This window comes from Hippopotamus amphibius, chromosome 5 (genome assembly GCF_030028045.1).
Source record: "Hippopotamus amphibius kiboko isolate mHipAmp2 chromosome 5, mHipAmp2.hap2, whole genome shotgun sequence".
Classification (NCBI taxonomy): domain Eukaryota; kingdom Metazoa; phylum Chordata; class Mammalia; order Artiodactyla; family Hippopotamidae; genus Hippopotamus; species Hippopotamus amphibius.
This window is the reverse complement of record NC_080190.1, coordinates 53,986,285-53,999,629: the sequence shown is the minus strand read 5'-3', so window position 1 is coordinate 53,999,629 and position 13,345 is coordinate 53,986,285. Positions and strand designations below refer to the sequence as shown.

The window sequence follows — 13,345 nt, the reverse complement described above, 5'->3', positions numbered from 1 at the left end:
CTCTTCACTACTGAGTATGGTGTAAGCTTTAGGCTTGTCATATATGGTCTTTATTATGATGAGATATGTTCTCTCTATACACACTTTCTGGAAAGTTTTTGTCATAAATGGATGTTGAATTTTGTCAAAAGCTTTTTCTGCATCTATTGAGATGACCATATGCTTTGTTTTGTTTATAAATTTATTTATATATTTGTTCAACTTATTGGCTGCATTGGGTCTCTGTTACTGCATGCAGGCTTTCTCTAGTTGCAGAGAGTGGGGCCTACTCTTTGTTTTGGTGCATGGGCTTCTCATCGTGGTGGCTTCTCTTGTTGCAGAGCATGGGCTCTAGGCACAAAGGCTTCAGTAGTTGTGATGCATTGGGCTAAGTAGTTGTGGCTCGTGGGCTTTAGAGCAAAGGCTCAGCAGTTGTGTTGCACGGGCTTAGTTGCTCCGTGACATGTGGGATCTTCCTGGACCAGGGCTCAAACCCATGTCTTCTGCATTGGCAGGCAGATTGTTAACCACTGTGCCCCCGGGGAAGCCCAACCATATGGTTTTTATTCTTCACTTTGTTAATGTGTTGTATCACATTGTTCAATTTGCAAATATTGAACCATCTTTGCATCCCTCGCATAAATCCCACCTGATGAAGGTGTATGATCCTTTTAATATACTGTTGAATTTGGCTTGCTAGTATTTTGTTGAGGATTTTTTCTTGTATTGCTATAAATTTCCTTCCTAGAACTGCCTTTGCTACATCCCATAGTTTTTGGAGCATTGTGTTTCCATTTTCTTTTGTCTCCAGGTTTTTGTTTTTGTTTTCTTTGATTTCGTCTGTGACCCAGGGCTTGTTTAGTAGTATATTCTTTAGCTTCCATGTGTTTGTGTCTTTTTCAGTTTTTTTTCTTGTAGTTGATTTCTAGTGTCATAGTGTTGTGGTGGTAAAAATGCTTGATGTGATTTCAGTTTTCTTAAATTTATTGAGGCTAGTTTTGTGGCCTAGTATATGATCTATCCTGGAGAATGTTTAATGTGCACTTGAAAAGAATGTGTCTTTTGCGGTTTTGGATGGAATGTCCTGTAGATAGCTATTTTCGATGAGTCTAATGCAGTCTTTAAGGCCAGTGTTTCCTTGTTGATTTTCTGTCTGGATGATCTGTCTATTGATGCAAGTGGGGTTCTGAAGTCTTCCACTATTACTGTGTCACTGTCAATTTCTCCTTTTGTTTGTTAATATTTGTTTTATGTATTTAGAAGTTTTTCACTTAAATTGTTATACTTTCACCTCCAGAATTTTTATTTTCCATTCTTTTATGTTCTATACCTTCACTGATATTATGTGCTTAGTTAGATGCACTTTGCCTGAGGTTTGAGGATATTTAAGATAGTTGATTTAAAGCCTTTGTCTATTAAGTTTGGTGCTTGGGCTTCCTCAGGGATCATTTCTGTTAATTTTTGTTTTTTTTTCCTGTGTCTGGATGATACTTTCTTTCCATATCCCTAAGGTTTTGTTGAAAACTAGTGGTTTTAAGTATCACTATAGCAACACTGGAAATCATAACCTTCATCATTCTTAGGGTTTGTTTTTGTTATTTTTTCTAGGCTATAGCTGTTTGTTTTTTTTTTTTCTTCTTGTCGTGTGTGGTCTATGACGTGTGTGTTAACTTTAGCTTGTGTTTATTTAGTGTTTTATGCAGAGATTTCCTTGAATGTCAGATGGTAAATAAAAAGAAAAGAAAAAAGGGAGAGAGGAAGAGTGAGAGTAAGAGGAAGGGAATAAGGGAGAGAAGAAGAGAAGTAGGCAGAGAAAGAACAAAGAATTATTAAAAGGAAGGAGAATTAAAAGATCTTACAGACAAAATTAAAAAAACAAAACAAAACACCCTTTCAATGTCTGTCTGCATATTGGCTCTATCCTTCAATACTTAGCCTGACCATTTACAATTCTGTCTTAGCTTTCACTTGCTACTTTTTCTGGGCCTAGAGGTCAGCCAGAGGTGAAAGCTTTGGACTTTCTTAGGTCTTTACTGAGGATACATTCTGCCCTGCGCATTTTTGTGGCTTTCTAAATTGCCAACATACATGACACTGTTGAAACCTAATTTCCCAAAGAAATTCTCTCCCAGCCTTTTTTCTCAGTCTTTTAGTATTCTGTCCTGTGTCTCAACTATGATCTTTTGCCCCAGGGTGATTGTGGATTGATTGTTTGATTTACAGTGTTTCTGAGAAATGCCCACAGCTTTACTGCCTGAGTGAATTCCAAGTTGGGCAAAACAAAGACAAGTACTTTGTGTTAGTCACTCGGGTAACTCCAGAGAGGTTAGAGTAGACAAACATAATATTTTGTGAATAAAGTTGCCACTGTGCCATTTGAAACCAGGTAGCAGAGTCCCACACTGGGAACAAGGTCTGCTTTAAGTCTGCAGTCAGGCTGTGGAGGGGCATATGGGAAAGGCCAGTCTCAGTGATAACTGGAATGCAAATTATTACAGCAATTCTGGGAAATGGTTTAGTAGTTTCTTATGAAATTAAACATAAACTCATTATATCACCCAACAGTCCTACTCGCCTGGGTATTTGAGAGACATGAAAGCTTATATTCACCCAAAAACCTGTACACGAATGTTCATAGTAGCTTCATTTATAATAACTAAAAACTGGAAAAACCAAAATGTCCTTCAGTGAGTAAATAGATTCACAAATTGGTTCATCCATGCACTGGAATACTATGCAGTAGTAAAAAGTAATGAGTTTTTGGTATAGTCAGTGATTTAGAGTAATCATAAAGGCATTCTGCTGAGTGAAATAAGCCAGTCCCAAAAGGTTACATACTGTATGATTCCATTTATGTGACATTCTTTTTTTTTTTTTTTTTTTTGGCACACAAGCTTAGTTGCTCTGTGGCATGTGGGATCTTCCTGGAGCAGGGATCAAACCCGTGTCCCCTGCATTAGCAGGCGGGTTCTCAACCACTGCGCCACCTAGGAAGCCCCCATTTATGTGACATTCTTAAAAGACAGAACTATAGTGATGGAGAACAGATCATTGTCTGCTAGGGGTGATGAGTGGGAGAGGGTGTAATTATAACTGGATAGTACAAGGAAGTTTCTTTGGGTGAAGAAATTGCTGTGTGTCCTGATCATATTGGTGTTTACACAAACTTATATGTATTTTAAAATTCATAAACTATATGCCAAAAAAATTAATTTTACTGCATGGTAATAATATAAACTGGTGATGGTATCTTTCATTTGTCAAAAACATTTAGGCTTTCTCCAATGTATTACTGAAGGAGAAACTCATTAAAGAAGTACTGGTCCACCTTCACATAGTTCACTCTTTTTGAATGGAAAAGCATTCTCAGAGACCAAGGAAGTTCTATGGCACTTCTACTAATATGTGTTCAGTCAGGGTTTTAATTCCAGTGAGGCTTGTGGGAAGCCTCTGGAAGCCAGAGAGTATACAAATTTATGTTTTAATTGTCATACTCCCAGCTGATGGTTGTGCTAGGTGATCTCCCAGGTGTATGTGGATGTTGGCTCCCAACAAATGCAGGCTTGTCTGTGAGAGGATGAGCCTGCCATCACAAACATGGAACAGAAACACTTTCCCATGTTAAGCAATCTCCATGCTTACATGGCTTCCTTTCTTCCCATAATAATGCATTTCCTAGGCTGTGCAGATGACAGATTTCTAAACTAGTGAAGAAAAATGATGATAGATTAATTTTTTTCTAATCTCTTTGCCTGAATCCTTTCTGAAAGGTCTAATAATATCTATGATACAACTCTTCCCAGAATCTGATATTGGAGAAACAGAGACCTTCTATAAAGATGACTATGGGAAAAACTAAGACAGATATTAGAATCCAGTCTTCTCAGTCAGCATTGTCTTTCTTGTCAAACTCATTATTCAGCAGCTTTCAGTTGTCATCTGTGTGGTAGTGACTCCCACACCTCAAATCTCTTTGCTCAGTTCCACTCCCCTGTATATTTAGTTGTCTGGTAGACTTGTCTTCTCAAAGATGCAGCAGGCATGTCAAAATTGTCAGGTTCTAATATTATATATTAATTTTTTATCTCCTATCAGATCTGGTCATTCTTTTTAAAAAATATGGTTTTACTTGTTTGTTTATTTATTTATTTATTTTTATTTATATATTTGGTTGCATTGGGTCTTTGTTGCTGCACTTGGGCTTTCTCTGGTTGTGGCAAGCGGGGGCTATTCTTCATTGCCTTGTGTGGGGTTCTCATTGTGGTGGCTTTTCTTGTTGCGGAGCATGGGCTCTAAGTACGCGGGTTTCAGTAGTTGTGGCGCACGGGCTTAGTTTCTCCACGACATGTGGGATCTTTTCAGACCAGGGATTGAACCCGTGTCCCCTGCATTGGCAGGCGGATTCTTAACCACTGCACCACCAGGGAAGTCCCCTTGGTCATCCTTATTTAATACTTTATTTCAGTGAATGGGAATCACCCATCTGTTTCTAAATCCAGGAACCAAGGAGTCAGTCATGGCTCTTTCTTTACTTCTTAGTTAACTTTGGTTCTTTAGATCCTAACTCCTCGTTTATCTCATAATTGCTTATTCTTTCATTGTCACTGACATTGATTAATATCAGGCTGCTGTCATATGTCACATGAATTCTGCAGTAGCTACAAAACTATTTTTTTTCCCATTTAAATCCATTGTCTACACTGCAACTAGAGTGTTTCTTTAATGCAGATATCAATTTTTCACTTCTTAAAACTCAATAGTCATACCCTTATTGCTGAAATACAGTCCAAACTCCTTAAGATGGCTTAAATAGTTGTTCATGATGTAGATGTACTTCTGTCCCATCCTCTTACACTCTGTGTTTGAGTGTTGTCTTAGTTCCAGCTACTATAACACGATACCATAGACTGAGTGCCTTAAACAAACAAATATTTGTTTTTTAGGTTTGGAGCCTGGAAGTCCTAGATCAAGGTTTGGCAGATTCAGTTCCTAGTGAAGGCCCTCTTCACCTTTTGACAGAATCCTCAGATGGTGGGGAGAGAGAGTATGTGCTCTGGTCTTTTTTGCTTCCTCTAAGGACACTGATCCCATCATTGGGACCCCACCATCATGACCTTGTCTAAACCTAATTATCTCCCGAAGGCCCTATTTCCAGATATCCTCGTATTGGGATTAGAGCTTCAACATATGAATTTTGGGGGTGCACACACATTCAGTCCATAGAAAGTGTTAATGAGCTACTCGAAGTTATTTGAATGGAGCAGGTCAGCAGACTGTGTCCTATAAGCCAAATTTGACCAATCACTTGTTTTTTCACAGCCTGCAAACTAAGAATGTTTTTTACACTTTCAGAGGTTACACTTTAAATGGTTATATAACTACCTACATAATATATACTTGATTTTCTCTGTAGGCTTGCAAAATCTAATATACCTACTTCTCATCTTTTAAAAAAGTTTTTGCCAGCATTTGGAATAGATTATGCTTTTTGCTTCCTTGCCCTTGCCATACTGTTTACGCAGAAGATAGTCTCTTCTTTCATATTCTAGAGGCAAAATTTGTTGTTCCTTAGATTGTCTTGACTTGAATTTGTTTTAAATTGACTCTGATTTACCAAGACACATATCCATCTGATGTATCCTCATGGCACTTGGGCTGTACCGTACTGTGAAGGAACTGTCTGTTTGAGGGGAGATGAGTAACCTTGGAGGGTTGTTGTGACTCTGTTAAATTAACATTTGTTAAATGGAGCCCCAAGGTGTTGGCTGGTGAACCCCAGTTCAACGAAAGACCACAAGGGAAATTGAAACAGAGTTTATTACTCACAGGTCCTGGAGGAAGTACATGGCATGCTTGGAGGGGTCACATGGGAAATACATGGCATGCCTTGAGGAGCCATACAAGGGGAGACAGAGTGGCAGGAACCTGGGGCACATGCTTTTATTATTAGGGTCCATGGCTGGAGTGCTTTGGGGTTCCTGGGCTAAGGCTGGATTGGTCAGTTCAAACCAAAAAGTGCAGTGTTTTGGTAAGCTCCGTGGTGGTCTTATCTAAGGTTGCACAAGGGGCAGGCGCTGGGAGGCAAGGGAGAGAGACTGTTGCTCACATGGGCTGCTGGAGAAGTCCTATTAGGAACTTACATTTGCTTGTGAGTCTGGGACTGTTATCTAGGGCAGGCTCTTGCAGGTTGCTTGGCCTGTGTGTTGAATTTTTGAAGGTGTGTCTTGCGGTTGCCACATGGAATTAGGATCAACTCCCCTCCTCCCAGATTTGTTTAGATGTCTAGAAAGATGGTGCCACACATGTAGCAAGGCAATGTGAAAAGATTTATTATTCACACAATGAGACTTTCTGGGAACAACAGGGGAAACACCCAAACTAGTCCATAATGGCTTGAGTGAAGAGAGAAGAGGCAGGTGGTTCTGGTTATTATTATGGTTAGAGAATGGGCTGGGTTGAGTATTCCCACATGCAGGCTAGGTTTGTGTGGTTTGAACTTTCCTGCTGTTGCCAAGGGAGGTTGACTTTTTTCAGCGTGAAGTTTTGCTTATTATAAAAGTAGCATGTCCTTATTACAAAATCAAAAAAAAGTGTAAAAAAATCAAAATTGAAAAGAATACAAAGAGCATAAGCACATGTCTCATATAGTGGAAAATCATAACAATTCCTTGGTTTATCACCATTCAAATATTTAAATGTATTTTTCAGCAGTAAAGATGGAGTCATATTGTACATATATAATTGCTTCTCCCCACCATTTTACAGAGCATCTTTCCCTGTGTCTAGATAAATTTCTGAAACATCATATGTAGTGATTTATTGATGAGTGTTAACTTGGAGCATAGATATGGATGGTTTTCCCTTCCTGTAACTGTTGCTAAGTGTGTCCCCCTTCCTTTTCCATTACGCTTTCTTAGTAACTTCTCAGAGTGATACAGTTTTTTTTTTTTTACCACTTTTACATTCATTACAACAGGCTTATTCCCATTCCCTAAGACTGTGTTTTTAAATCTTTGTTACAAAATGAAACCTACAGAAAACCATACAAAACAAATGTAGAGTTTCGTTAGTTATTAAAAGTTGAACACTTTTTTGGCAGTGGTGGCAGTGCTGCTTTTGCTGACTGGTGCATCTCAGCAAGCCCTACTTTGGACTTAGAAAATGAGGTTCTATTGCCTTTGATTCTTTGCTGTGTCTTTAGTTGTCAGATTTGGCCTGGGATGCCCAACATCATCTTGTTTCACACATGTTCATACAAATAGCCAAATGTTTTTAATAGAAAATATGATTTTAGGAATAAAATTATATGTTATGATACTTATTGCAGAAAATGAGAAAATACAGGTACTCTAATCAAAAAAAAAAAAAAAAAGAGAGCGAGAAGAAAAATCTCATAATCCTAAAATAGTTAATCTGTTTTCTTCCAAATTTTTTCCTGTGCATATCATACAGTGCTTTTTTCATAAAATGGATAATTCTGTATATGCTGTTTTGGAGGTGTGATTTTTTTGTTCCAGTTTAAAATGTAGGCCTTTCAGTGGAAGAAATGTATTTTTTCTTTTAAGATGAAGAACATCTTGTGTTCATACTGATACTTCTCACTTATACTCAGGAACATAGCATAGAATATTTCCTTAATTTCATTGTTTTTTACCTCTTTATTTTCTTTTTCCTAAGATAAGAATCCATTTTTCAACAAATACCAGTATAACTCAATTATACCCATATATACACAAGTCTCAGAATAACAACACCATTATTACCATCTGTAATACAGCTGCTGAAAATAGTTTGAGGATTTTTTTCCCGCACTTGAAATAGTTTCTCTCTGAGTGTTATGCCATTAACTTGATATACAGATTCATTTATTTCAGTTTAATGTTGATGTATAGGGATTCATTAAAACATTATTTATAAGAGCAAAAGACTGGAAGCAAACTAGTCTGTATTTTTCCCCAATTAACATCTTTCCATGTCTGTAAATATATTTTATTATCTTTTTTTTTAAGAACAACATAATATTCTGTTGTATGACTATATCATACTTCCTGCTTAACCATTTTTCTGTTGTTGGGTATTTAGCTCATTTCTACTTTTTTTTCCATTCTGTCCAATGCTAAGATAACCACGCTTATATGTATATTTTTTGCATTTGTCTATTGTCTATTTCTAAGGGATAAATTCTTAGGAGGGAAGAATTTACCTTTTTAAAAAAGGTTTTAGGTGAATTTTAACAAATTGGCCTCCAGAAGGTTTGTATGAATCTAATCCTATCTGGAGTATAGATGAATACCAGATTTCTCTAAATCATGATAAATCCACATTGGTGTGTTAGCATTCTTTCCTACATTGTATTTATTGGCTGTTTATTTTACATTTATTTTGTGAATTGTATATTATATGGCCCTTGCCAATTTTTTTCCCCCATATTCATTTTTTTCCTTAATTTTTTAGGAAGACTGTATTAAGGACAGCATATATTTCATAATAGAAAGAGGTTCTGCGAAATACCTTTTTCTTATGCCAAGTTTAAATAATGATGCAGTTTTTTTTTCTTCCTTTTTTTAAAAATAAATTTATTTATTCATTGGCTTGTTGGGTCTTCGTTGCTGCATGCGGGTTTTCTCTAGTTGCGGAGAGCAGGGGTTACTCTTTGTTGTGGTGCGCAAGCAAGGGCTTCTCATTGCCCTGGCTTCTCTTGTTGCAGAGCATGGGCTCTAGGCGCATGGGCTTCAGTAGTTGTGGCACATGGGCACAATAGTTGTGACTCACGGGCTCTAAAGTGCAGGCTTAATAGTTGTGGCACATGGGCTTAGTTGCCCCGCGGCATGTGGGATCTTCCTGGAACAGGGCTCGAACCCGTGTCCCCTGCATTGGCAGGCGGATTCTTAACCACTGTGCCACCTAGGAAGGCCCTGCATTTTAAATAATAACAATTATTCCAGTTACTCTTAGTTCTCAGTGGATCCTGGAAGGAAGGCCCAATGCAAAGTTGGAAAGATTTGTATGGAATAGTCAATATAGGGAAGACTTCTAATTTTATTCATATTATCTGTAATAAAGTAGATATTCCTTTCTGTGAGAGTTTTTCAAGGCCGTAATCTCTCAGTCCCGTTTAAAGAATTGTGAATTTGTGATCTTTTTACTTATATATACTAAGGCAGGATCTTGCAGTATTGGATCAGTTCTTGTATTGGAGGGATTCACTAGTGGGCTATAGGTCAAACTGAGTTCATTACCTTAAACTTAGCTTTTGTTCATTTAATTGTTTAGACTTAAGAATAAGAGTCTTCTAGATTTTTTTTTTAATTGTATTTATTTATTGGCTGCGTTGGGTCTTCATTGCTGCACACGGGCTTTCTCTAGTTGATGTGAGCGGGGGCTACTCTTCATTGTGGTGTATGGGCTCCTCATTGTAGTGGCTTCTCTTGTTGCTGAGCACAGGCTCTAGGCGTGTGGGCTTCAATAGTTGCGGCACATGGGCTCAATAGTTGTGGCTCACGGGCTTTAGAGCACAGGCTCAATAATTGTGGTGCACGGGCTTAGTTGCTCTGCAGCATGTGGAATCTTCCCAGAGCAGGGCTTGAACCTGTGTCCCCTGCATCAGCAGGCGGATTCTTAACCACTGCTCCACCTAGGTGGTCCAAGAATAAGAGTCTTCTAAAGCAAAACACTACTTTTCTAAGGATAGATAATAGCTAACAAAATTGCAAATAGAACCCAGGAGGGACTGCTTATAACTAATTTGAGTAGTCCAGTCCTACTGTAGAAAAAGAACAAAGTTAAGGTAAACCAAGGAAGTGATAGTGGTGCTGAAAGTAGTAGCAGTGGTGTTTGGCTCAGGAAAGGAAATGGAATAATTGCATCATTAAAGACTTATTTCATTATTTTACATAGTAGTCAAATCCCTAGAGATAATAAAACACCACCGCCACACCAAATATGAATACATCTTGTGAGGTTGTTTACTATTTTTGATTATTCCTGTTATCAGGGAAGTTGTTACAAGCATGGACTTGGGAGATAGACGTCCTGTTGTTCACATTCTGTTTTTTGGCCAGGGATTTAAGTTTTCTGTACATTGGTTTCATCATGTGTAATATGGAGATTATACTAGTCATTAAATCATAGTGAATACTAAAGAAATCAATATCTGTAAAGTGCTTAGAACAATATCTTGCAGATAGTGAGCACTGTGTAAGTTTTTAAAATTACAAATAAAAATCTACTTTTTATTTGTGGGAAGAAGACTAGGAAAAGGGTGTCACAAATAGCTTAACCAAGTAACCAGTTGAATCTGTTTTTATAAATGTTACCTTTAAAATCTATTCTTAACCACGCAAACATTGAGTAAAATCAGATTCTCATATAGTGATGTTCAAAAATGATCACACTGAGCTAGGTTATAGCATTTTTTCTGTTTTTGTTCACAGGATATTCTGAATAATCTTGAATCATGTGACCTTGAGGATGATGACCTTATGCTTGATGTGGATCTGCCTGAAGATGCACCTCTTGAAAATGGTAGGGGGGACAATATTGAACCTCCAGAAGTATATAGTTGAGCTGCCTGACTATATCTAATTTGTTATTTGTTATTTACAGACTTCGTAATCTCTATGGAAGTAGCCTTTTCAGACTGAGAATCTGAATTAAGTGATGTTCAATAGGTTTATTTGCAAAATTATTTAAATGTTTAAAACCTGACTCTGTGGGTCTTAGATATAACTCTGTATGATCCAATAAGATTGTATACCTATATCATAAAGTAACTGGTAGATAAGATTTGTCCCTTTTTTTCCTTTGTACATATCCAGTTTTTTCTCCCTTTGTTTCATTTTGATTTTAAGAAAAACATAAATTTAGAGAAAAAGAGATATCATTTGATTTGTAAAATAGCAGCAAAAACCATTAAGTTAATAAATATCTTTTAAAAATCAATTCTGGGAAAATGGTGACCTGAATGAATCATTCTATCCTTTTTACTACCAAATCTGGTCTGTCTGCATCTCTGGATCCCAGTAACTGCTGGAGTGGGTCTTTAGATAATTCATGTGTGAAAGGGGCCTGGGTGTTCTTGCCCCCACTGCCATAGCATTTGTACGATTTTCTGTCTTAAAGACTTGTCAAGAACCAGAGACCAGGCTAGGAAGCCCCTGGGATAAGGGTTGAAATGAGGATCCTCCTGGGAAGAAGAATCTCAGAGAGCTGCAGATTCCCTGTCAGTCAACAATTGCCAGGTTTCTTAGGCCTTCCAGGGGTCAGGGACAAACTAAAAGGGTAGTGAAGTTCTTTTTATACATGATGCTAGACAAATGCGAGGATATTTCAGAGAGGGTGATTGGTTGTTCTAGTGCTTCATTGAGGTACTAGGAGCCTGCTTGCTGCTGTTCACTTTTGTCATATTGGTCAGAGTTTTTTGGTTTTTTTGTTTTGTTTTTTCTTCTTTTCCCCCTCCTGCCAAGATGCTGTATAATAATAACTCTCAGAATCTCAGTGGCTTTCAAAATAAACATTTATGGATCTTTGGATTAGCTGGGACAGCTCAGGCTGTGGGATGATTTCAGGTCTACTCCTTGCTTCTTCATTTTGAAACCAGGACTCCTTGGTGCAGGTTTTGCTCATGGCAGATGGCAGAAGGATAACAGGGTGAGCAGAAACGTGTATAGTATCTATTAAAGTCTTTGCTTAGAACCAGCACACTGTTCATTCTACGCATATTCTGTTGGCCAAAGCAAGTTACATGGTCAAGCCTAAGACCAGTGTGACTGGGAAGTATACTCTATTCACAGTGCGAATCTCTACGGAAGAAGACGTTGGATGTATAAGTCTATTGAAGGACAGAGTGTTGAGCTGAGAACAGTATCTTCTCTACCACAGGGGTAGACACTTGCATCTTCCTGTGTTTCTGTTGTCACTTGGGAGACTCTAGCAATCAGTGGTAAGTTCTAGTCAACTGAGAAAGAAAAATCATAGCCACTACCCAGGAAGAGGAACAGGGAAAACAGCAGAACTCTGGGGATTAGCGTGGCCGAAAGAGATAATAATGAGAGCATTTAGAGAGATTAAATTGCAGCACAGTGCTTTCTGGAGCTCATTATAAAAGAGGATTTCCCAACAGAACAGTTCAATCCATGACAGAAAGCATAGCTACTGTTGAAATCTGAATTAGTGGCCTGAAAGATCAAGCGGAAAAATATTTTAGAACACAGAGGAAAAACATAAACCGTTAATGATTATTGGGGGTGGGGGTGGGGTGGGGCGGGGAATGAGACTTTATGATCCAGGAGACTTAATGTGAAGTTTTAAGGACTAGTAGTAAGGAATGAAAGATTTACCTCTGTGGAATAAATTACATTCTAGATAATGCATTTTATTTTGACAGAACTATAACAACTTCTCTTTGAAAACCTGAGCTAAACCAGGAAATAGTGGCATTGGTCTTAGAGCCTGCCTCATCTTTAGAGCACAACAAAAAGATATCCATATATTAGGTAAAAGTAGAATCACAAGAACATTCAAAGTTTTTGAGGTCTTGGTTGGGGGCTTGTGAAATGTAGGAGGGAACTCCTGAGGTATATAACATCTCACATATATTATAGATTTTCCTAGGAGAAAGCAGACAAGTATGATTATTTTGAACTAATTGAACACTGAAGAAAGCAGAAGCTGGATCTAAAATATGTAGCCTTCAGTGGCACCAAAGGTAAAACAGTATTTAGATTTGGTACTACTGGAAAGGAGGGGATGACTATTCTCTTTATAGGTCTGAGGTCCTGAGTGACCATACCCACTGCCACTGTGTTTTGTTATTGGGAGGAGAGGAATGTTACAAGGACGGGTACAAGGTTTAAGGAGTCTCTAATATACTTTGACTGTTGGTTTTAGTTCCCTTTAGCTTCTGATTTTTGAAGCTGTTATGCAAATTTGGGTAGAGTTTTAGATGGATCACTCTGGATTTGATGGGTTCAGCCCCGCTAATTCTGTCAACATCAGTGGGATTTTTGTCAACAAGAAGACTGGCACTTTGTTGAGATCTTCAGTTTGGGTTTGATTTGGACACAAGTTTGCTGTGAGTTTATTATGAATAGGGAAGTTTTCTGGGATTTCAAGGAAACAGCCATGGAGAGAATATTTATCTGGCAGTTGCATTTGTATACCTGTTAAGATAGCCTATGTGGTAACACAGACAAGGAAAGAATGTTTGTAGGTCAAATGTTTCTTGGACAGTTATGGGCAAAGATTCGGGAACTGTCTGAGTTATTGGAGAGAGCTACACTGGGTGGTTTAGTGACATTGAAGGGGAGGTTATATAGTGGTCAGAAGGTTTAAAGTTGATATTATAGTGCCTATATCAATAATATAT

General features: G+C 38.0%; 1 protein-coding gene across 3 annotated transcripts in view; it reads left to right on the top strand.

The window, feature by feature from the left end:
• Positions 1-13,345, top strand: part of CCSER2 (coiled-coil serine rich protein 2) — a 155,258-nt gene that overhangs the window by 54,810 nt on the left and 87,103 nt on the right. For all 3 annotated transcript variants that reach the window (XM_057735102.1, XM_057735103.1, XM_057735104.1), the window contains one exon: positions 10,413-10,503. In XM_057735102.1, the coding sequence (XP_057591085.1) occupies positions 10,413-10,503 (91 nt within the window). The remainder of the gene's footprint in view (positions 1-10,412; positions 10,504-13,345) is intronic.